This window comes from Pezoporus flaviventris, unplaced genomic scaffold (genome assembly GCF_033815535.1).
Source record: "Pezoporus flaviventris isolate CSIRO_AGI_PZ_B2104156 unplaced genomic scaffold, CSIRO_AGI_Pfla_v1 ptg000002l, whole genome shotgun sequence".
Classification (NCBI taxonomy): Eukaryota; Metazoa; Chordata; class Aves; order Psittaciformes; family Psittacidae; genus Pezoporus; species Pezoporus flaviventris.
This window is the reverse complement of record NW_026892550.1, coordinates 9,058,049-9,080,841: the sequence shown is the minus strand read 5'-3', so window position 1 is coordinate 9,080,841 and position 22,793 is coordinate 9,058,049. Positions and strand designations below refer to the sequence as shown.

At 40.1% G+C, this 22,793-nt stretch overlaps 1 protein-coding gene across 4 annotated transcripts in view; it reads left to right on the top strand.

Annotated features, from left to right (window-relative positions):
• TBC1D14 (TBC1 domain family member 14) overlaps positions 1 to 22,480 on the top strand; it is a 74,230-nt gene extending 51,750 nt beyond the window's left edge. For 3 of the 4 annotated variants that reach the window (XM_061468749.1, XM_061468758.1, XM_061468775.1), the window contains 5 exons: positions 1,135 to 1,206; positions 2,606 to 2,734; positions 5,681 to 5,790; positions 15,199 to 15,457; positions 19,197 to 22,480. In XM_061468749.1, the coding sequence (XP_061324733.1) occupies positions 1,135 to 1,206; positions 2,606 to 2,734; positions 5,681 to 5,790; positions 15,199 to 15,457; positions 19,197 to 19,262 (636 nt within the window). In that variant the 3' untranslated portion in view covers positions 19,263 to 22,480. Of the gene's footprint in view, positions 1 to 1,134; positions 1,207 to 2,605; positions 2,735 to 5,680; positions 5,791 to 15,198; positions 15,458 to 19,196 lie in introns of those variants that run through there. The other variant, XM_061468767.1, reaches the window with a different exon arrangement.
• The last annotated feature ends 313 nt before the right edge of the window (positions 22,481 to 22,793 follow it).

Here is a 22,793-nt window from a genome sequence, read left to right as displayed (position 1 = left end):
GGCTTGCCCATCCCTTGACTGAAACAGCCCATACAGTTCAAATCTGAAGTAAGTATCTTGAGAGGAAAAAATTCCTGAGGATTTTTGGAAAACTATAATTAATCTAGGAAAGAGTAACCTTGAGGTACTGCACGTTTGATTCTATGATTCTATTTGAAAGAGGCAAAAAACTAATGTTGGCTAATCACTTACTGATTTAGCTCACCGTATGTTGGCTTCTGTCTACAGGTGACTTTTCAAGTCAGTGAATCAATGCTGCTGGGTTGCAAATACCCAGTGAGCGAGAGCACAGATTAAGCAAGCAAGATTTGGTGGCCCTTTTTGGTTTGATGCAAGGCCAATATAATTTGTGTGGTTTTGGTGTGCTTTAAAGACTCATTTTAACCAGGTGTTCTGTCCTTCTATACACAGATTTCAGCAGTGCTGTTGTGAAAAGTTTAGACTGTGATAAATCAACATTTTTGGGGTGAAAAACTTTTGACATTCTCAGCCAGTTACAGTACTCAGTATAAGATATGGCAGCTGTTAATAGTCAACAATGTGAGCATTTTTAACTATACATGTCATTCTTGATATGCTGATTGTATGTTATGGCATATTGCTGTTCTGTTTTCTTCATGGTTGATTTCTGTCTCTAGTCTAATAGACGAGTTAGTTTTTTATTAGCATTCTGCTTTCTTGGCATTATTGTCAAAGTGCGGCTAAGCTGTAAGAAATCTCTTAGGCTTGTATTCCTCTTGTATGAGGTTTTAAAATTATAGAATCATAGAATGGTTTGGGTTGGAAAGGACTTTATCCAGTTCCAGCCTTCCTGCCATAGGCAGGGACCCCTCACACTAGACCACGTCACCCAAGGCTCTGTCGCCCAAGGCTTTAGACATTACCAGGAATGGAGCATTTACCACTTAATATGTAATTGATCTATCAGATGAACTGTATGCATTTGTAATAACTGTGGTATGGAGGGCTGTGTCATGCTTTTAAAGCCAACATTAGTTTGAAAGACCTGGGACTGTTTAAAGCTGCATAGGGAAAGAATATAGATAGCAAGTACATGCTATATGTAGCACTGAAGAGTTTTTGATACGTTTGTTGTATACTCAAATCTGTTGTTTTGTTTTTGTTTAATTATAGGGTGGTCCTTACCATGACACATTGCACAGTATTTTAGGAGCCTATACTTGTTATAGACCTGATGTAGGCTATGTAAGTGACAAATTCATTTTTTTTCAGGGGTGGGGAGGGAGAACTGGGGAAGGGAGGGTTGTGTTACTTAATCCTTTGTAGACCAGTATTACATGATTTTGTGAAAACTTGTGGGGTTTCTCTGTGCTTTCTTCTATTCCAGTACATGCTTGAGAAGTGTATATAACAGTTCTGTTGCTAGTTTTAAACTTAACAATTTAAGTAATTGGAAAACTCAAAAGTATATATTTGTATTCAGAAGTACATACTTAGGAGTCAAAAGAGAAGATGTAGTTAACTTGGTCCTTTGAAGTACGTACTGTGCCTGATGGCAGTCTTACTGAGACACTTCTGTTGAGTACATTTTACTCCTTTTGGCACGTATTTCTGTGTCTTAGCACTGTGAGCTTCTGGGACAGTCTTCAAAGCAATGCTGCCCATGAAGGCCATGTGAGCTTCCTTAAAGCATTTGAAGTAGTGATTATGAGAGGACTGAGTAGATTTGAGATAAGTCATTTAGTCTTTTTTTCTAGGGCAGGGATGTATATATGTATATATAGCTCTCTATATATCTCTCATACAAACTTATGTATATATATGAGCTTATTCTTTATTTGGGAACAGTTGTTTTTGAGATGGTAGATGTACATCTGAGAGTAGCATGTGATGCTTGGGATAAAGCTGCTGAACATAACTGCAGGGAAGCTCGGAGAAGAGCACATCAGGTGGTGTGCTCCAAATGGCATGGAACCTGTTGTGTTGAGAAGGAGCTTGTTCCTCAGGTTTGCAGGACAAGACTGTCACACCTTTGTCTGTATGGCTCTGCGGTGGCAGCACTGCAGCCTCTGAGTGAGCAAGCTTGGCTTGGATTCAGCATTGATTCCACAGCATACGCTGTAGAAAAATGCAACAACATTATGAGTTTATTATAAATGGAACAAGAGCTTAATCTTAAAATGGTACTGCTTGTCAAATGAGTCGTTGCAGTTGTCTGTAACTGCTGGTAATTGATTGAAAAAGGAAAGAGCAGGCTTTGTCTGTAGTGTCCTAGGCCAGCTTTCCACAAATAAGGGCATATATGACCTGTCCTTGGGAGGAGTTACTTATGAACAGCTTATTCTTCAGAAACATCTTCATTCTGCATCTTTGAAAGTGCTGTCACCCTAGCCTGCCCTAGGACTTTTACTTAGAGGTGTCTTTACTCCTTGAGAGGAGGCAGTGTGGGGACTGTTGACTTCCATGCTCTGAAATGCAATACCAAAGGGTCAAGTGGGTTAAAAAATCCTTACTTTCTGAACATTTCACAGACTTAAGCGGCAACAAGAGTGCATTAAACAGTAGTGATTACAAGGACTAAATGAGGCAGCGTTCTTGGAAGAATACAGTTATTGCTTAATAGTAACACTTCTCCTTTCCTTAGGTACAGGGCATGTCGTTCATAGCAGCAGTATTGATCTTGAACTTGGATACTGCAGATGCCTTCATTGCTTTTTCTAACCTTCTAAATAAACCCTGTCAGATGGCGTTTTTCCGTGTGGACCATGGCCTTGTAAGTATGCAAGAAAACTGTTCTCGACATGCTGTGGGTAGGTATAGGGAGAGCTTAAGAAGTAAAAACCTATGGGCTCAGTATCTTGGAGAAATCAGGATTTGTTTTAAAGCTTGATAAACAAAAAGCCCAACAATACACACTTCACCCCCTCAAAAAACCCAAACCAAAACCCACCCCGCTAACCTTTTTGAATAGGCAGGTGAATGAAATTGTTCAGCTGGTATTTTATGATCCTCAAAGAATAGTGATGAGAACATTATTATAGGTGTTTTTCAAATTGAGCACTGTAGTTGAAAGCTGGAAACACCTTAATATTCGAAGTGCCTGGAAGGTGCTTTTATCCTAACTAATAGCTTGCTAAAAATAGACTGCTGCAGGGAGAACCAGGTTTCCCATCTCTTATTGTAGCAGCTGCGTTTGAAGAGGAGTCTGGGTGAATAGGATGGGCAGAACCCTCTGATATTCAGTGGCAGCTGCTTCTTTCTGTAGTCTCTAAAGTACCTCGCTAGCAGGTACACTGGGCTACCTGTATACCCTAGCAAAATAAGATATACCTGCTGAAATCTGTTTTGAATTTATTTTTGAAGCGTGCTTTTGTAAAGTATATGGCATTGTTTTTCCCAGTTATTCATGTTTTAACACTGAAAATAGGATCTGCTTCTCAGGAGTTCAAATGGGAAGAATAAAGAAAGGGAATGGATATCAACAGCAATCTATTTTGTTACTCAAACAGGAAGACGCTAGGGATCCTATCAGTACTGCCTGCTGGAAAAGCAGTATGGCATTCCCTGTTGTAGCCCCTGAATCTCATCAGTTGCCCATGGGGAGATGTACCACAGCACAGTCTTCATTGCTAGAAGTGTCGGTGATCTCCATTACTGTACTTGGCAAAAAGACATGTTTATGTGTTCAGTGTGTAAAGATGGTTCTTGTGAAGCTTATTTTGGAAGTAAATTTGATGGAATAAGATTTATTTTGGGGTTTGGGTTTGGTTTGGTTTTTTAGTTAATATACTGGGGTTTGATATGCTCTTGGATAGTGACGTTTAGTTCTATTTGCCTGGCTAAATAGAGGCTATATGGTAAATGGATGCTTACAGGAGAGTAGAGATAGAGTAGACATGAAATGATACTAACATACTGTGAAATTACAAAGCAGTGATTAACACTGCAAGGAAAACTTTGTACCTAATATTTCAGAGAGAGTAGTGACACAGAGTGAGACAGTTTTGGCTTCCTGGGGTTAATGTACTGATCTGCTGTCTACCCCCATTGTTTTGTGCTCATTTGTCTTAAGATCTAATTGAAAAACTAAGACCAGATAAGTTAGTTGTGGAGCTGATAGTAATTTATACTGATTTATCTTCTTTTGTTGGGTACAGTTTCATTAAACTAGATTATTTTTTTTAATTACTGCTAAATGAATGTCTTGTTGAATGTTGATTTGATCAATACCTGACCTGCTGCTGCATTTCTAATAGAGCTACCTGCATTGCTGTCAATAGATGTGATTATAGCAGTTATGTTTAAGATCCCTTCTCTAGAGCGCTTCTGAAATGCTTTGGTAGAACTCTTACTGTGGTGCTAGCATGTAAGGAGATCGCTTTGGAACTCTCCATTGCATTACCCCCTTCTTTCTGTACACTCACAGGTGTCATGTGATGCTCGGACTTCATGCATTTAAAGATTCATGTTGGGAAGCTATTTCAGTTGTACAGTTCTGTAAAAGTGGGTTTCTAGATCTCTGGTGTCATGTTTGCCATGAAGCTGTTTCTCAGTACCTGATAGTTCAGAGGTTTTGCATAACTCTGTATGGTAATTCCTGTGGCATTGCAACCATCTCTGGTTGGCTTTTAAGCTTTCAACACATGCTGACTACCAGGCTTAATTTTTTATTTGCCACTGTGAGTGAAGGTCACATCTGCCACTTCATTCACGTGAAATGGGAAACAAATCTGTAAGGACATTAAAATGCTGGGAGACTATCTGTCATCCTTTCAAAGGATTTCAGACAAAAGGCTCCTGAAAGCTTCTGTTTTCCTTTCACTGTCATGGTGTTCTGGGGAGAAGCATGCTGGTACAACTCACTGGGATATTGTGATTAAAATTACTGAATCATTCAAGGACCTTGCTTAACTTTTCTCCCTATAGTATTAAGAAGAGGGGTGAGGGAGCTAAAAAGCCTTTTGTTTTTAGCTCTTGGTTGGATTAGATTTTCCATGCCCTCTCTTATGAAATCTAACATAATACTCAAATTTTAAATTAACATGAAAGTCTTAGTGTTAAAAATAGTACAGCTTAGGGGTTATGGTATCAGATGGGAGTTACAGTCTGTTTCTCTTGCATAGGTGTTTTGTCCTGATCTTTAGCTTTTCTGTGCGAACTTTGTCTCTCCTCCTTGGCGTGAACTTCAGCTCTTCTTCTTTGCAATGGAAATGTCTGGTTCTATGATTCTGTGATTACCTAATTTTAAAATGTACTGTATAAAAGAATCTTTGGTATTTTGACTGGAGCCAACTGGACTTTTCAGTCTTGCTGTGGACTATTAAAATGTTTTAGTTTCATATTTCATTTTATAACCCGTTGGGCCTTGGATTTCATTCAGTATAATATTAAATTACTGCCACAGGCATAAAGCACCATTCTGTTATAATTATTCTGAGAAATCAGCAAATAACTGCTCTCCTGCTGGTGTTTTTCTTTCCAAAGGAAGCTGGCTAAGACCCAAACCAATAATTATATTGTTTAGTATGAGAACGGTATAGAGAGTGAATCTTAAACTCTGTGCTTGCAGATGCTGTTCTTTATGTAAATGTTTAGCTCTTTATGGTATTATGGAATTCATAGGATCCTATTTTTGAGGGTCATTAATTGAACAACAGATAATACATTTAAGCCTATTAATAATAAAGCTGTTTGTTTTTCTCCCCATTCTGTTTCCCAGATGTTGACTTACTTTGCCGCATTTGAGGTATTCTTTGAAGAAAATCTGCCAAAGTTATTTGCTCACTTCAAAAAAAATAACTTGACTCCAGACATCTATCTGATTGATTGGTAAGGCTTTGAAAATGGAATTGCTAATGTGCATACTACCATACAGCTCTGTGTCAGTGTTCATGACAGAAGCTGGAGTGCTCTTACTTAGCTTAGTCTTCTTTTAAGTTAAAGACTTTACCTTTTGTTCAGTACTTGAGTTGTCAATCCAAATCATTACCACATACACCTGTGATGTTTGATGTTTGCCTAACCTTTTTTGTTGTACTTCTGTTGAGTTTAAAGCCTGTTTTGAGATACAGCTGTATAGCAGTGTTTAGCCATATTTAGAGCATATTTGGATTGATCTTCTGAGAAAATCTGTTAGTTTGTCTACGCCATGTGCACGTGTGTCCCAGGGATATATATCCAGAAAATACTGCTAGTCTGGCATTTAAAATGCATAGCTTGTCTGCCTGCACAGAACAGGAAGAGAGGAGTAAACACATTTGTCCATGCAACAAAAAGCTAGAAGCTATAGAATACACCTTGGCTTTTGGCAGGATGAACTATGACTCTTAGGCTGTATCTTACTCATGTTAGGTGGTCCCAGATCCCGTTTAGAGGATCCCAGTACAGGTTGTCTGAAAACTGATCTTGATTGACATAGCCCAATTGAATTGCTAAAGGGCGTGTTTTTAATTACTGCAGCTATTCCCCTTAGCAAACAGGCAATTACAATCTTTTTATTTTGTGAAGCTGCCTTCCCTTTTAGTTCCAGTGTAATTAGAACCTTTTTCCTGGGAGAGAAGAAAAGACGATCTTATTTGTACTCCTTCCAAATTTCAGTGTGGTATAAGGAACTCCAAATTAAGTGTTTGCATTTGTGCCTATCAGACTGGTTTGGGGCAGCTAAAAAGTCTCTTCTCACCAAGCATGACTGGTGTGGGAGGATATGTAATCTTCTTTTGTGGAAACTTGGTTTGCCCTTAAGTTGTTGACAGCTTCTGCTGATCTCGGATATCTGACTGAATACCTTCAATAAGATATTAAATTCCCAGTAGTAGCAGTGGGTTTTTTGTGTGATTCATGTGGTATTACTGTGGAGAACATTTGTACTGTTAATGCAATTCTATTTGAACTAAGCTGTCGATACCCTGATTTTTAAGACCTTGTTCTTGGCACTGAACATGTTGTTGCTCCATTAGACAAATCAATTTAATGTAATTGAGTCCAGTTCAAGCTTGAAGTTTGAATATGTGAAATTTCATAGGGTCATGGAATTGGTGGGGCATTGGACACAAACTTTAGATCATGTAGTCTAAACCCACTGCTCAAAGCAGGGTCAACTAGAGCTGGTTGGTCAGGACTTAGTCCACATGGGGTTTGAGTATGTCCAAGGAAGGAGATTCCACAACTTCTTCAGGCAACTCTGCTCCAGTGTTTGACCATCCTCACAGTGTACAAGCTTTTTATTTTCTTACATTTAAATGGCATTTTGTGTATTTCAGTTTGTGCCCACTGGTTTTTGTCCTTTCACAGGATACAAGAAGAGTCTGTCGCTGTCTTCCTGCCAAGTGTTTTTACGCATTGAGGTCTGAGCCATCTCTTTGCTGGCTTAAATAGCACCAGTTTTCACTATGTACCAGGTGCTCCAAGCCTTTAATCATACTCATGGCAAGCTGGACTTTCCTCAGTGTATCTGTCTGACCTAATCGGGAAGCCCAGAGCTGGTTCACCAGTGCTGAGTAGATGGATGACCTACCTTGGCCTGCTGGCAGTACTGTTCCTAATGCAGCCCAAGGACCTCCATGTCGTTTACTGCAAAGCTGCTGCATTGCAGTCTGCTGGCTTCCCACATGTACTGCTGCCTGGCCTGATTTCCTGCCCAGATGCAGGACTTGGCATTTCCCTCTGTTGAACTTCATGGGACTCATGTTGGTTCATTTCTCCAGTGTCTCAGGGTCCCTATGGAATGGTGTATCAGCCACTTCTCCCAGTTTTATATCACCTGCAAACTCACTGAGGTACAGTCTGATCCATCATCTAGGTCCTTAATGAAGGCATTTGAAAGATTGGATGAGTATCAACCCTGGAGTATTTTGCCAGTGGGTTGGCTTGAAGCTGTACTTAATGCCCCTAATGACAATCTTCTGAGCCTGGCAATTCCAGCCACTTTTCAGTCTACCTCACTGTCCATTTATCTAGTCCATTCTTCATCAGTTCATCAGCAAGGATTTTTGGGATACAGTGTTGAAAACCTTGCTGATGTTGAAATAGACATCCATTGGTGTCCTCTTATCCGCCAAGCCAGTCATCTGCTATTGTAGAAGGCTGTCAGGTTGGTCAGTATGATTTTGCTTTCATAAATCCATGTGGACTTCTCCCAGTAACTTTTTTTGGCCATCATATGTTTTGAAATGATATCCAGGAATTTTTTTCTGTTACTTTTGGGGATGGAGGTGAGGCTGACCAGCCTGTAGTTACCTGAATCCTACTTCTTGAAGACAGGAATGACATTAATTTTCTTCCAAGTCCTCAGGAACCTCCCCTGATCACTGGGATCTTTCAAAGATAATTGAGAGTGGCTTCACAATGACAGCAGACAGTGTCCTTGGCACTCATGTGTATCTTACCACTTCCCATGCACTTGTATGTGCCCAGTCTGTTTAAATGTTCCTTAAAGTGCTTCTCCTCCACCTAGGGGTAGGGCTTCCTTGTGCTAGGTTTTCCCACTTATCTGGAGGTCCAGGGATTCCTGAAGGCAAGCCTTTTCAGTAAAGGCTGAGGTGAAGAAGGCAGTTCTGCTTGTGCTTTGTCACCAGGTTTCTTGCTGTATTCAATAATGGGCTCATATTTTCCCGAGTCTTTTTTTTTCTGCTGATATAGGGAAAATCTTTCTCATTGACCTTAATGTCCATTGCCAAGTTCAACTCCAGATAGGCTTTGGATTTCCTAGCCCCTTCTCTGTATGCTCAATGTCTCTGCATTTTTCAGGGTCATCTGCCGCTCCTTCAGCATCTTGTATGCCTCCTTTTTCTGTTTGAGTTTTGTCAGGAGGTTCTTGTTCATCTAAACAGGCCTGCTGCCTTTGCTTGAGTTCCTTGGTTTTTGTATGCCTCTTACACAGAGGGTAGTGTAACTTGGGCTGTGTTTGACTTGGCTTTTACACTGTGATTAAATTTTAATGCAAGATGGGTAGGGGAATGAAGGGGTGTGTCATGGATAGGCTCGTTTCTCACAGTATTTGATGGGAGAAAAAGCATTAGAATGATTTTTATGACTGAAGGTTGAGAATAGTAAACTGAATTAGATCTATGCCCAGGGCAGGAAGATGCTAGGAAAAATACTGGAATAGGATAGAAGGGAAGGAAGAGAGCAGGGGATGATATGCTCAATGATAAGAGGAAAGATGTTGAAATTGCATTGCCTCAGACAGTGCTGTGAAAAGCCTGTATGTGGAGGAAGCAGTTGAATAAAAGGGATATCAGAATTGGAAGACTGTAAACATGCTGGAGAATAACTGAATAGACAACATTAAAATCAGCATGTTATAATCTTTTTAATGGTTACTAGTTTAATATGATGCTGGTGCAACTGATGTGGCTTTTTTTATGTAAGAGAAACTAAAACTGAGTGTCTTCATAGTGCTGGCACGGTAATACCACTTTGTTGTCTAACTTGGAGCTTACATGGTAAAGAAGAAATCCTGAGGAACAACACCAGAAATGAGAGGTTTAGAAAAAGACTGTTTTGACAAAAGGTTGGAGGTTTACATTCCCCTTAGCAATTTTGCTTCACTATTCTGGTCTTTATTGTATGTTCTTGTATTGTATTTTCTATGTGACCAGTTGTTCTCTTTGAGCACATTTGTAGGTTGCATAAAAAAAGGAGGACAATACCTGACTTACGAGCAAAGCACTGAAGTGTTCAGGTCAGTGTGGGGGGCACATCAGGCCCCCCTTTTGTTCCTTCTTGGGTATTGTCAAGAGCACTTGAAGGAAACTTCTGTCAGAAGTGGTTGTGGATGGAGCTTCTCAAGGACTTTGTACTGCTGGACTGACAACCCTCAGCATTTCTCACTGACTACCCACATCTATACTAAAGCTGTTTATTTTAATCCCAAGGACAATTTACTGCGTTCTTCCTCATCCCTAGAGAGCCGCCACACTAGAATATGCACAGGAATGTAGGCTAGCTGAGGTAGTTCTGCCCAATCCTATATTCAACTTTTCAACACTTCTTGAGTTAGACAGCTTGTCCCACTCTCTTTAATTTTGTTAGACAGTAGAGTTGGTATTTAACTGTGTAAGATTTATCATATTTAAATATGTATGTGCATGTGTATATATGTATGTGTGTGTATATACTTTATATATCCATTTTTTTATATATATATGTATACTTTCTACTTTAAAATACTTTGTTCCTGTAGGAAGCAGGTTTATTTTCATTTTAACAGCCACTGGAAACTTAGCAAATTGCACTTTATATGTGCTGTCCCTCCATTACTTCCAGGTTGTAACATAGAAAAGATGGAAGGAAAAATCACTTGGGTCTGGAAAGTGAGTAGTTATTAAAGCTAAGGACTTTGGAAAATGTTGCTTCCAAGGTTGCCTGTGGCTCATGGCTCACAGTGAATTTGCTGTAGTACAGATACTGCTGTCTTAAAAACAGAACTGCTTCCTGAAAGATAAGAACATGGTTTCAGCGTGTTTAAAGTTGGGGAAGAACATAGTACAGAGTCTCTCTGAACAGACAGACCTTTTGGTTGTAGGTAAAAATCTCTCTGAAACAGCTTTGCTCTAACATTACTTTTATTTAAATGCTCATTTATTCTGCACTCCAAAGGGATGCCTGCTGCTATCCCGGTGGCTGGCATGGTTACTGTGCAAGCATTTGTGCAGTAAATCTCAGCTGGTGCCAGCTCTCGGAGGGCTCCAGTAGCCAGTGCTGCACAGACCAGTTGCTGGGAAACCCTCCTGCTCCTGCAGCAATTCCAGTGGCATCAACTAGGCTCCTTTATGCTGCTTCCTGTAAGCAGTGCCGCAGGGAACAGCAGTAAAATCGGAATGCTTAAATCATTTGTGAAGAGATACGTGCCAGGAAAAAGAAATGCTGTGCATACAGATGGGCCCAGCTATGCAGGTGATGCAGTGCTGCTTTGGGGTTTCTTGGGGCTGGCACAGGATGTAGGGAGGGAAGAGCCCCCATCAGTTCTGCTCCACCACTGCTTCTGTGATGGGAATATGCCTAGGACTTAAGAATTCAATTAAAAGGTGAGTGGCATGGTCATCAGTGGGTGCCTGCCAGACATAAGGTATCTCCTTTAAAAAGACCCATGTCCTTCAAGCCCAAATTCCAATTGATAAATCTCACAGAATAAATTCAAAAGCTACACAGGTTGCTTTTTCTGGAGAATATAAAGGGAATCAAGTGTGAGAAAGATGTGAAGAGCAATGTACAGTCAGGTTCACAGAGAATAGAGGGGAAATGGTGTGTCTGAATAGCCCAGTTTTGGCCTCACGGCTTTGTCAGCTGAGGTAGCTGTTGTGAGCAGAGCAGAATGTGGCATTGCAAAGGCCACATGCTATTTTTGGCCTGCTGCTGCTATCCAAACACCTCTTTATCCCTACTCAGAAAAATGATTTAGGCAATAATTATAGCCAGGAGCTTTGTTTGTACTGATGGATTGATCAGTAGTTCTTTAGTATTATATTGACTGTGATTGTGCTCCATGAATATTAACTTTCTTTTGGCACCATTTACTTGTTATGATAAAGGTCCAAGCCATGCTGTGTGGATGTTTGTAGTAGGCACTTACAGTGAAATACTCAGAAGCTTGCTCTCTGTTAAATCAAGAGAAACATAGTCCATGTCATGCCAGTAACTCTCCACCCCCCCCAAAAAAAAAGAAGTTTAAGATGTTTTAAATGCATGCCTCCTTTTCAAAGCCAAACTGGACTGTAATTCTGTCCAGAGGTTTCTGATGACATCCTGATTTTTTGACTGGAGTTGTTGTGGACTTTAGCCCAATTTACAATGTGCTCATCCTTATCTCACTGCAGGTTAGGGTGGAACCAAGTGAAATATTGCACTGCTGTGTAGTAGTGCTGGGTGAGAGAGCAGGGCTTTTGGGTGCTCAGAAATTGGAAATTGCTCAGAAGCTCATACACTGTCTTACATTGATACATTTTACAATGCAGTCAGATTTTCTGAGTGCCAAGTTGCTCTGTTTCAGTCAGTATTCTGTAGTATATAGTACTTAATTTTCCTAATAAGGAACTAAGTAAATACTTCCACTTTTTCTTTTCAACTGTAATGATTCTAAAACTGTACTAAATAAACTGTTACCAACAAGTCCATTGCAATAACCCTGAAGGTGCTAATGAGAACAGAGATGCCACTCTACAATAAAGTAAAGCACGAACACATAGAAAGTTGCAGTCATTGTCTCAAAACAGATGTAGTTGACATCGTTAAAAATGTAACAACTAAAAATTCATACCAGGATGAAGGAGGGAGGATCCAAAAGGTCCTGAGTTAATTCATCAGTTCCCACAGTTCAGAAGTTGCAGAAGTATTTTTGTACTGTTACAGACATGGGAAAAGAATATGTAACATCAGATTTGCAGCATGACTTGTCAAACCAAAGTCTGGCATTGCTGTGTTCATCATCACAGTTGCCAACACATCTTATGAAGACTTTTAATTAAAAAATGAAAGAGGATAAAAAAGAAAAGAAAAAAGGAACAAAGGAAAGAAAACACAGGGCCTGTGGTTATGGTAACAGTGCTTTGCTTTCTTGTAACATTATGATCATACACTTTCCCTGCGAGTAGCAAACCAGCCAGGATTTCATGCATCTACCTCAAAGTACACTTCCATCATAAGCGGGGCTGGGAGGAACAGGAGCATCTGGCACTTCATTTATTTTTTTTCCCTCTTCCAAACAGAAAGCAGCCAGTAGCCTGCATTTTCATTACTCTGGCAGTGGACATCTCTGTGATTAGCTGTGCTGTCTGCACCTGGGACTCACAGTGAGTTGTAAGAGAGCTGCAGACAGAAAATCATCCCACAGTACAGTGTGAGCAAATCACATGCGAGTAGTGTACTTGTGCTGCTGAGAGCTGCTATAGCTGTGTTAGTCCAGCAGGTGCTTTATTGCTATAATGAATTTCAGCTGGGTTTCACATCAGTAGCTCAGATGTCTAATAGAAAATGCCTTTCAATAGGAAATGCTGGAAGGGAGCAAATGCTGTTATCTGTTCTTTGCTGTAATCATTCCTACAGTTGTTTCAGTGCTTATTCTAGGGGGCCCAATCTCCATTCTCAGGGCTTGATACATTTCCATGCTGGTGTTAATGGAAATGAATTGCCTTGCGAATTTCCTGCAAATTGCACTTCCTTCCAAATTGTGAAGAGATCAATGTCGACAACCTTATTTGATGTGGCAGCTTTTTTGATGAGTAAATCTTTTCTTACAATAAGTAGTGTTCTAATAAATAGTTCTGACTATGTCTTCTGACAGTTAATTTTCTGCACAGTTGCAGATGTAATACACATGGGCTATTTAGGTTAGGTCTGAATAATGCAGAATAATAGCTTTTGTGAATAAAACCAGACCCAAAAAAAAGCAGCCATTGTTACTTATCTGTACCAGGACTTGTTCCTGGCTGAGGGTTTGCCTGCTATTTGGTGATCAGGAAAGGACACAGTTGAATTGCTTCCTATTACAGTGTTCTTTTTAAATGGAAAAGCTGTTGCTGCTTCCTGTGCGTGTGTGTGTATAGACAGTCTGAGTTCTGCTATGTGGGTATTCTGTAGCAAGATGTGTTTTCTGTACAGCCACACACCATATAAATGTTGAAAGAGTAGGCGAAGTCTCCAACATGTGATGAGTCAGTAACCCAAAGAAAGGCCTTATTTTGTGCTGTTCTTATACATCCATGTATAATACATACATGAACAATAGTGGGGTTTTTCCATCCCAGGCTCCACCTCTGCTTTACTTATTTTTATACTTCTAATTTAGCTTTTTGGAGAACAGAATTTAAACAATTTCCACTTCTTATAGAAAGCATTGCAGTAAGATGTAACAATAGAGAAAAAGTAAAACCCTGAGGATTCTAAACCTGCAGTTTTACTTGTACCTGAATTTGTGTGAATGGTTTGGTTCTGTGTTGGTACTTGTAAAATGAATACATTTTCACATTTTCCTGAAGTGTCCTGATTGACAGGGAAGCCTTGATAACCCATCATTCGAATAACCTCATATAGTAAAAAGCTGAAACTGCAGAAAACCTTTTGATTATTAGAATTTGCTATGAAAATACATTCATTCATGTTTGATACGTAAATATATATACACAAGTGTGTGTTTGTGTGCGTATAATCTGTTCCATTGTATTATTTAATGTAAACCCGAATTTCCTAAATAAGAAATTGGGGATCCTAGGGTTGAGTCTTAAAACACAAGAGAGCTACTGTTCAATTCGGCATACTTGAAAACGAATTTTGTGTTAAAAGGTGGAAAGGTTTTGTTTCAGTTTGAGGCTTTGCTGACCTCTGCCGGAGAAAGAATTGTTTGCAGCTTATGGAGATAATGCAGTGCCTCTGTGGAGAAAGGTTCTAAACCCCAATGTAACTCTTTTCCCTTATATACTATAACTTAATTCTCTTCACTTCCTGTAATGACATTGTTGGTGGCAAAGAAAACTGCTGTGCCTGTAGTGAAATCTTGGCGAGAAGAGGGAATGGAGAGCATCTTTGGGTTCTTGGCTCCAAGGCTGTCAGTATTTTGATGAAGGAAGACACATGCTCTTGGCAGTTAATGGAAATACAGTTTTAGCAACAGGGAGGAGGTTCTCGCTTCTGCTGTTACCTTTTCCCTTTGGGGATCCCATCCGTTGAAGCACGCTGAGCCAGCATCTTGTCACAGCTGTCTACACATTTTCTCTGGATGTTGTGTGTTTCTCTCAACTCACTAGAGTTTACACTGATCTTTCCTCCAAAACTCATGTGATCATTACTTTGCCAGTCAAGCAAGCCTGGAACAGGAGTTATATTTACACATCTCCTTAACCTGATGCACAAATTTCCCTTTGCAGTATGTCTTTAGGTTCAGCTTTTTGTTTTCTCACAGCTAAAACTGCATTAGTCCTCAGCTCTGAAGGCATAGTTAGATAATGCCTGTGGCTTGTGCATGTCCATCATAAACCCATGTATAATGATTGTTTCTTCTGGTGTGATCCAAGAGAATTGAACTTGAAGACTCAAATTGATAGCAAGAAGCCTTAATGGTTGTTATATTGTTTCATATATTGGTATGCTGCGACTAATAGAAGTAATTTTGGAATTAAGAAAAAAGGAATATTCAGGTACAAATATTTAAGAAGCCTCAAAGTGATGGTGGGTCTGTGTGTTTCTGCGAGTGTCCAAGATATTCTTCTTGTCCAGCAGCACTGAAAATTTTGTTCTTTTTTTCAGGATATTCACATTGTACAGCAAATCTTTGCCACTAGACCTGGCATGTCGTGTCTGGGATGTGTTCTGCCGTGATGGAGAAGAGTTCTTATTCCGTACAGCACTGGGAATATTGAAACTTTTTGAAGATATTTTGACCAAAATGGACTTCATTCATATAGCCCAGTTTTTAACAAAGCTACCAGAGGACTTGCCTTCAGAAGAATTCTTCACATCTATTGCTGCCATTCAGATGCAAAGTAGAAACAAAAAGTGGGCTCAGGTATAAAAGGGATGTTATTCTTTGATAATGGATGATTGTACTGTACTTAGGAAAATAGGGTTGGGAGGAATGCTTTATCAGAGCTAGTACTTGATTTTATAGGTAGGTAGGACTGTGTAGGTCACTCCGTGCTTTTAGTGTGCATTCAGGTGAGTGGATTCCCTGAGCTTACTCTCCTCTGGAAAGGGAGAGCTCAGTCAGCATTGAAGATTGAGCTCTTTAGTGGAGCTGATGAAATACATTATCATACAGCTTTCTAAATTCATTAATTACAAAGGCTGCTGGCAAAATTACAAGTTGATATTTAAAAGCAGAAATTTGCTCATTGGGAGAAGATGACAATTTGTCAGAACACATTATCATACAGTCATCATCTTGATATTCTTAAGGATCTGTTTTGCCTAATTTGGGGCTGCACAGAAGTGATTGCATCTCTGACTTCTTTACTGGAATTTAACACAGATGCCTTTATTTCAGACATTGTCTCATCACTGTAATTTCAACTGAATTCCAGTTTAAAGAGAAAAGATGGAAGGGTATCATCTGAACACTGAAATTAAGTGGCTGTAACGGCCATTCATGCTGGAGGGTCAGGTCAAATGTATTCCAGAGCATTTGGAGTGGAAACTTTTTTTGCTATACTTTTTTCTTTTTCAGTTTCTTGAAAGCAGTAACACAGCCTGTTCCATGAGTCCTGCTGTAGTAGAGCTCTGCCCATTTTATCTGAATTCATTTTTTCAGTGAAACTAAGGTGATGTTAAACATAGTGGTTACGGCAGTTCAGCTGCAAATGGGAGTGTGCGGTTATTCCTTGGAGTGACAGTGTGCCTTTAGATGCTGGGGACTGCCAGCTTGCTATTTGAGATGAGAACTTCTAACCTTCACAGCAGGAGTCGATTGTAGCCTCTGAACCTTGCCTTGTATATAAGGGAAACACAACCTGCGCTGCCCAGCTAAGAGCAGCACACTGACAGCATTTCCTCCCTGACACAGCTTTCCTCGCAGCTTTGTTTGAGTTTCCCTTTTGGTCTTGCTGATTAGTTGCTAGTACAGATCCAGCTTTGTTTCTATTTTTCAGCAGTAATGCCTCCACAAGTGAGGCTTGTTTCTTTTCAGATGTTTTTGCTTTCTTTGAACATGTTGTGTGAATTTGGATCACATACCAAATATGTTGTCAGCCTGCTACTGCTTCCCTTGCAGAGAATGAGAGATTCTGTTCTGCCAAGTACCCTAAGTAACAGACTTTCTTAGCCAGTTGTTTTCAGTATGCGACACATGATGGTTTGGTGGTGATGATCACAACAGGAGAAGGACTTCAAAGTAACCTCACCCAGGCAGTCTTCCTCACCAGCTTCATTCTGACAGTCCTGGTATTTTCCAGATGGTTTTTGCTTGTTGTGGCAAGCTGAATTAAAAACGTTGCTGAACTGTGGTGCGAACAGATCTCTGATAGAGTTAGCATGGTGTAGGGTTGGTGTTGGCTGACCTCTTGCCCAGCTTGACTTCTGTACCAGCTGGTTTTCTTGACCAGGAAGTTCCATTGCTGAGTAAGTTCCCATCAGAAGAGCCTGCTTGCTCTCTAGCCTGCCATCATTTTCCAAGCCAGAAGTGTGTAGGAGCTATGAGCTTGCTCATGTCATGCACTTACTGGGACTGCTCAGTTGCTAAGGTACCACAAGTGGATCCGACCTAGGAAAGTTAACAAGACACAGGGGCTATGGGGTTTTGTTTTCTATTACTTAGATGTCTCCTAGCTAGATAATTTTCTGACTGTGACTAGTGCTGTAGAAGTCAGATGCGTTTTCTGTAGGGAAGTACCTTTTCAAATTGGCAAAATGGATATCAAGAGCGATGAATGCACCACTTCCAAGATGAACTCTTGGGTGAACTGACTGACCAGGAACACTAGCTTCCAGAGGATGTAGAATGCTCTTGAGCTTAGAAAAGTAGGCTTTGTATTCTTATCTTTAACATCATCTCACCTGAGTACAGTACCTATGCATAAGCTGCATAAGCAAACAGCAGAGTCTGAGGTATTATTTCTTTGTAGGAGTATATTTGACTGTAGAACTCAGAAGTCAAATTTAGCTGCACATCTCAGCAGTAGGTGTACTTGGCACTCAGAACACCCACTTAGAAAACCTTTCACCTTCCTGTACCATGGTAATTACAGTCCTGTTATCTTGTGGGTCACATTCTGAGCTGATGCTGTCTAGAGATGATGTGTGTAGGATCTCATCTAAAATGTGGGCTGCTTATGAAGCTGATTTTCACAGTCCTGGTTCCTTCATCAGATGGGCTGGTGTGTGTTTTCCATCTCGCTCCCTTTTCCCTTGGTCACTGACAATGCGATCAGGAAACTGAAGACTGCAAGGAGTCCTAGTAAATCATGGAGACAGCACTTCTAGCGACAAGGACTCTGGGTATTGGTAGGAAACCTGCAAGCTGTGTTTTTATTCTGGAATTACCTACAAAGAACTCCAGGGCCTTGTGCCAATACAGCCTTAGCCTGAAATAGGTGTGGATGTTGCTACACCTACTGCTTTGTCATCAACAGCAGAGGAATAGAGATGGTAGAACAGACTACACTGTTGGCTTGACATTTCTGTAATCTGTGTGCTTCAAATCTTGGCTCCGTAAGGTTTTCCAAGTAACTAGAGAATCTGAGCTCTGTTAGTTGGCTTAAGGTCTGTGTGTGTTCTGCTTCTGTGGATAAGTATTTTGGTGTCATTCTTGTGGCCCTTAAAAAGGGTTAACTCTTTTCCACCAAGGACATTTGGCACTTGAAATTCATAAGCCCATTTGATTGAGTAGCTGCTGATTTACCCTGCATCTCAGTGAAGAGGACCTCACTGAAATCTCCAATTCTAGAAACTGATGAGAAGTCAGCCAGCTGTAGCTCTGGTCAGACCCATGTTGAACTCTTGTAACAGCTATGGGTGCTTTTGCACTGAAGTGTAGGCGAGGGGTGTGATTGCCATGGAAGCAATTGAGCCCCACCTGCTGTTAACTCTTGATTGTGCACAGGTTGGCTTGAAGTCAGTCGGAGAAAAGAAAGTTCCTTAACTCATAACGGCAAGTCTTTGAGATGAAATGTCCCTCAGCACATTAAGTTCCAGGCTGATTCTTGAGGATGCTGATGGACTTCCTCAGCAGACACTAACTCTAGGGCAGGGAGTGTGTTAAGCAGCATGAGAAACCGGCTCTTACTGTGCCCTCTGCACAAGGACTAACAAACCAAATTGTGTGTCAGATACTGGGAAATACACGTTTTCAATGTGAATGTGGACTTTTTGCTTCCAAAAAAGATGGAAGCAGATCTAGAGATGCTGATGCACTCTAGGCAAGCACCAGGCAGCATGAAGGTAGTTCTGTCCCAGACTCTCGGGTAATGCTGTATGGCTCTGGCTGATGACTTGATCTGTTTGTAGATATTCCATTTACCTTGAGAAATATAACTTCCCCTCAGGCAGCATCCTTTAATAGTGCTGGACTTGTGTAATCTGGGCACGAATCTCATCTCCAGGCTTCAAAAGTGTGCGCTGTGGGGAAATTGAGTTTAAACCCTTATAAAATCCATTTGTATCTACTGTGCCACAAGGACTTACAGGAGAGGTCTCCATCAATGGAGAGGTTCTCCAAATTTGATTACATTTAATAGTTAGAATAGTACTGCTAAGAGAGAATTAAATTGGAAACTGTTCAGACAATTCTAATACTTTGTTCTCTCTCATTCTAGATCCTGGCTGCTCTGCAGAAAGATAACCGGGAAATGGAGAGAGGAAGTCCCTCACTCAAACATTAAAAACGTGGCTGTCCACAGTGAAAGGAGCTACAGTAGCAGAAGTATTGAGTAATGTCTGACATACGTGAGCCTGCAACGTGAAGTGTTATTTCAGCGTTTTGTTTAGTAGTAGAATAGCCTTAAAGAGAAGAGAGGAAACAAGAGAAGGGGAGGGACGGGAAGGAAATTGAGGGATAAAAACCTTATAAATTAAACCTAGGATTAGCCTTAAACTTTTAGTGGAATGAACATTTGCTGTGGACAGCGCTATACATTCTGATCTTCTGATGAGGGCAGTGAAGCTTAAACAGTGTCATTTTATGATTTTTTTTTTTTCTTTGATGTTTTAAAAGACTGGGCATTCAGCAATGCTGGTTGCTTTGAATGCTATTCCCCAATTTCAGTCTTGGGCAGGATATATTTCTGTATCTCCTATACCTGTAACAGTAGCTGGATCTGGATTTTAAATAACTGGTGCTGGAATTTATAGTTAAATGATGTAAGGACCATTTGTTTAGAAATGCTTCTTGTTTTATAGGCTGTGGGTCCCATTTACCAAAGAAATCATGTAGATGTAGAACTACATTCCATTCTTTAGTAAGAAAATGTTAAGTAGAAAGTAAACTTGGAAGAGAAGTCACACTAGCAGTGCAAAGCCAATTATTCTCCAAGATGTCTAAGAAATATATTTTTCCAGTCTAGATGCATAGCCATTAATCAGACTAGATTCCAAACTCACTGTGGGGCTTCAAGTATTAAGCTGGCATCATTTCCCAATCATACTAAGTGTATGTCTCCACGTGTCTCTCTTCTGGGGCTGTTTCAGGGTATTCTTGCCTACCACATACTTACTCCTGTGCCATCTCTCCAATCATGCTGATAAAACAGTGGGCTGAGCAGATGAACTGAGAAATGGTTAAAAGTAAGTTTCATGCTTATCTAAACCCAGCTCTGCTCACTGGCAAAACCAAGGAGGAAGGGTTTAAGGGAGAAGTTGTGTAAGCCAGCTTTGCTGCTGCAAAGAAAAGGCTCTGTAGGATCTACTGAAGCTGCTGCTACCGCCACAGTGAGAAGGCGTTATGTGGACCTGATCTGTGTGTAGTGACAAGTGACAGACGTTTATTGGGGAATGTGCCAGACAAATACCATCAGGAAAAGTACAAGCTGTCACTTCCTAGCATTTTATCCAGCCTCTCAGACATGGGAGCAAGTTACAGAGGCAGCAAACTGCATTATGGTTATACAGCTTAGCTCCCCTCTGCATTCACATGGATGTCAGACTGTAAATCATGAGTGCCTCTGATTTACAGGAATGTTTATTGTATAGTGAAGAATCTGTTTTATAATTAATGACGATCATTGAAAAGGGAAACTAACTGGAGCAATATTTATGTTAACTGTAAACAGGGGTTACTAAATCCTCTAGCTGTATGGTCAGCAGTTTCCCAATGCTCTTCAGTCTGTTTTACACTGATATTTTGGCATTGTGTGAATGAAAATAGAATAATAGTTGCACACTGCTCAACTCATCATGTAAAGGACAGTGGGACGTAATGAAACTACTGTCCTTCGGTATAAACATTGTTTCTGCGAGGGATAGCCTGATAGTAATATGAAAAAGAGGGAAAGCAAGATTCCCTGGTAAGTGAGGTCTCATAATCACTTTGAACAATGTGTCACGCAAATGCAGCTTGACAGTCTGATACCTCACTGGCCTCTTTTTCCTGTCCCCTTTGTGTACCTGGCATAATGGATGTGGGTTTTTGTTGGCCATCTTAATTCCTCCATAAGACTTCTCTTAGGTCATCACTTACTGAAAATAGACATCAAGGTGTTGCTGTGAAACACATGTTAACTCTCCCGGAATTTGTATAGCTTTGGTCCTTCAGTGACCAGTACTTGTATGCTACATTGCTTCGAAGTGCAATAAGAAAGCTGGATGGTCAGTAAGTGTTTTTTAATGTTACTTTTTCTATTACTACAACAAATATGCCTTTCCATGAAGGATATGAGAGGCCTACCACCTGAAACACTTGCACTATGCTTGTAAATGGTTTCCTCAACACGGACACAACTTTTTCCTCAGTCTACATTTTTAGGTGGTACTGTAACTGGCTTTGTGATTTAAGTCTTCATTGCAACTAGGTTTATATTTCCTTTTAAAGGTAGTCTACAAGTGTGGCTCATTTGTCTGGTTAAAATGCATTCTTTAGCTCCTAGGTATCTTTGCAGCCATTGACAGCCTGTTCTCCTTTTCCTCTTCTCAAAAAGATGTTGAATGTAACAGTGAAAATGGGCATAGCTGTGGGGAAAAAGGCCTGCTGCAACACTTGTGCACTGTTTGTTACTTGCTAATGTAATTATTTTTGGTTTGTGATTTGGTCTTTCTGTTCTTAGAAGATGTATATATTTTCTAAATGGTTTCTTTGTGTATATAAGGTATGTTCTTTAATGAAGAAAAGCAATGCAATAAGGAGCTTTGCACAGTTCATTTTCAAACTAAATACATTTGAAAAAGCAATCACCTGCCTAAAGATGCCATTGTTGCAACTTCTCAGCAACTCGATTTGAAGGTAACGCTTGAATTTTGATAAAACCAGAGATGAGTAGTGAGGGCATAGACTTGCCACTTAGCTTTTCAAGTCTCTTGCAGCATACCAAATCTCTTCATTAGCTATTAAGGAAGAATTCTGTAATAAATTCAGGGATTGCATTAAAAAAAAAAAAATGACAATTTTATTGTTCAGGTGCTTGAGGGTATCTGTAACAAGATGCATGAGATTTTCTTTCACTGAGTAAGTGTCCCTGTCAAGCAAACTTTCTTGTCTTAATGGGTTTGAGGGAAAATAAAAATGCTGCAATACATCAGGAGTCTGCAAATATCTGCAAGTACATGCAGCAGATCAGAGAAACCAGAAATCTTCAGCCAGGTTTGGAATTGTGTACGACCTGCACTTTATAATAAAGCCGTTTTGCAACTTCAGTCAGCAATCAATCATTGACATTACTTCATTGAGTAAAGAATTTCCTTTTTTTACAAAAAGGTACCTTCTAACAGCTTATTTTTGAATTATTTGAAACCTGGAATGACACGTAGAGAACTGTTGATACATCTCCTGTACATCATATTTAAATTGGTTTTATGTAGTTAAGTTTGTTTCAGTTAGATATGTGTATCAAGCTGGAACTTTTTTCAACTGTAAATATATGGTTTTGTTAAATAAAGTCATGCAAAGTTATCTTACCTGTGGCCAGTGGAATTCAGACATGAAAAAGTCAAGTATCTTTCTGTTTCTTCAGAGGCTGCTTTAGCAGTTTGACTCTGTCCCAGATCAGGAGCTGGGACATTGGAGTATTGCAGGTGGAGAATTTTTTTGATGATGCTTACCAAGTTCTCATGTTAAAATACCTGTTACATTACATGTGACATTTAGGAGATTTGGTGCTTACGGCATGGTGCCCATGGTTTCATCCATGTCATATGGCTTTCTATGAAGTAAGACTGAGATCTAATAGAACATGAAAAACGTATGTAAATACACCTTTGTGAGA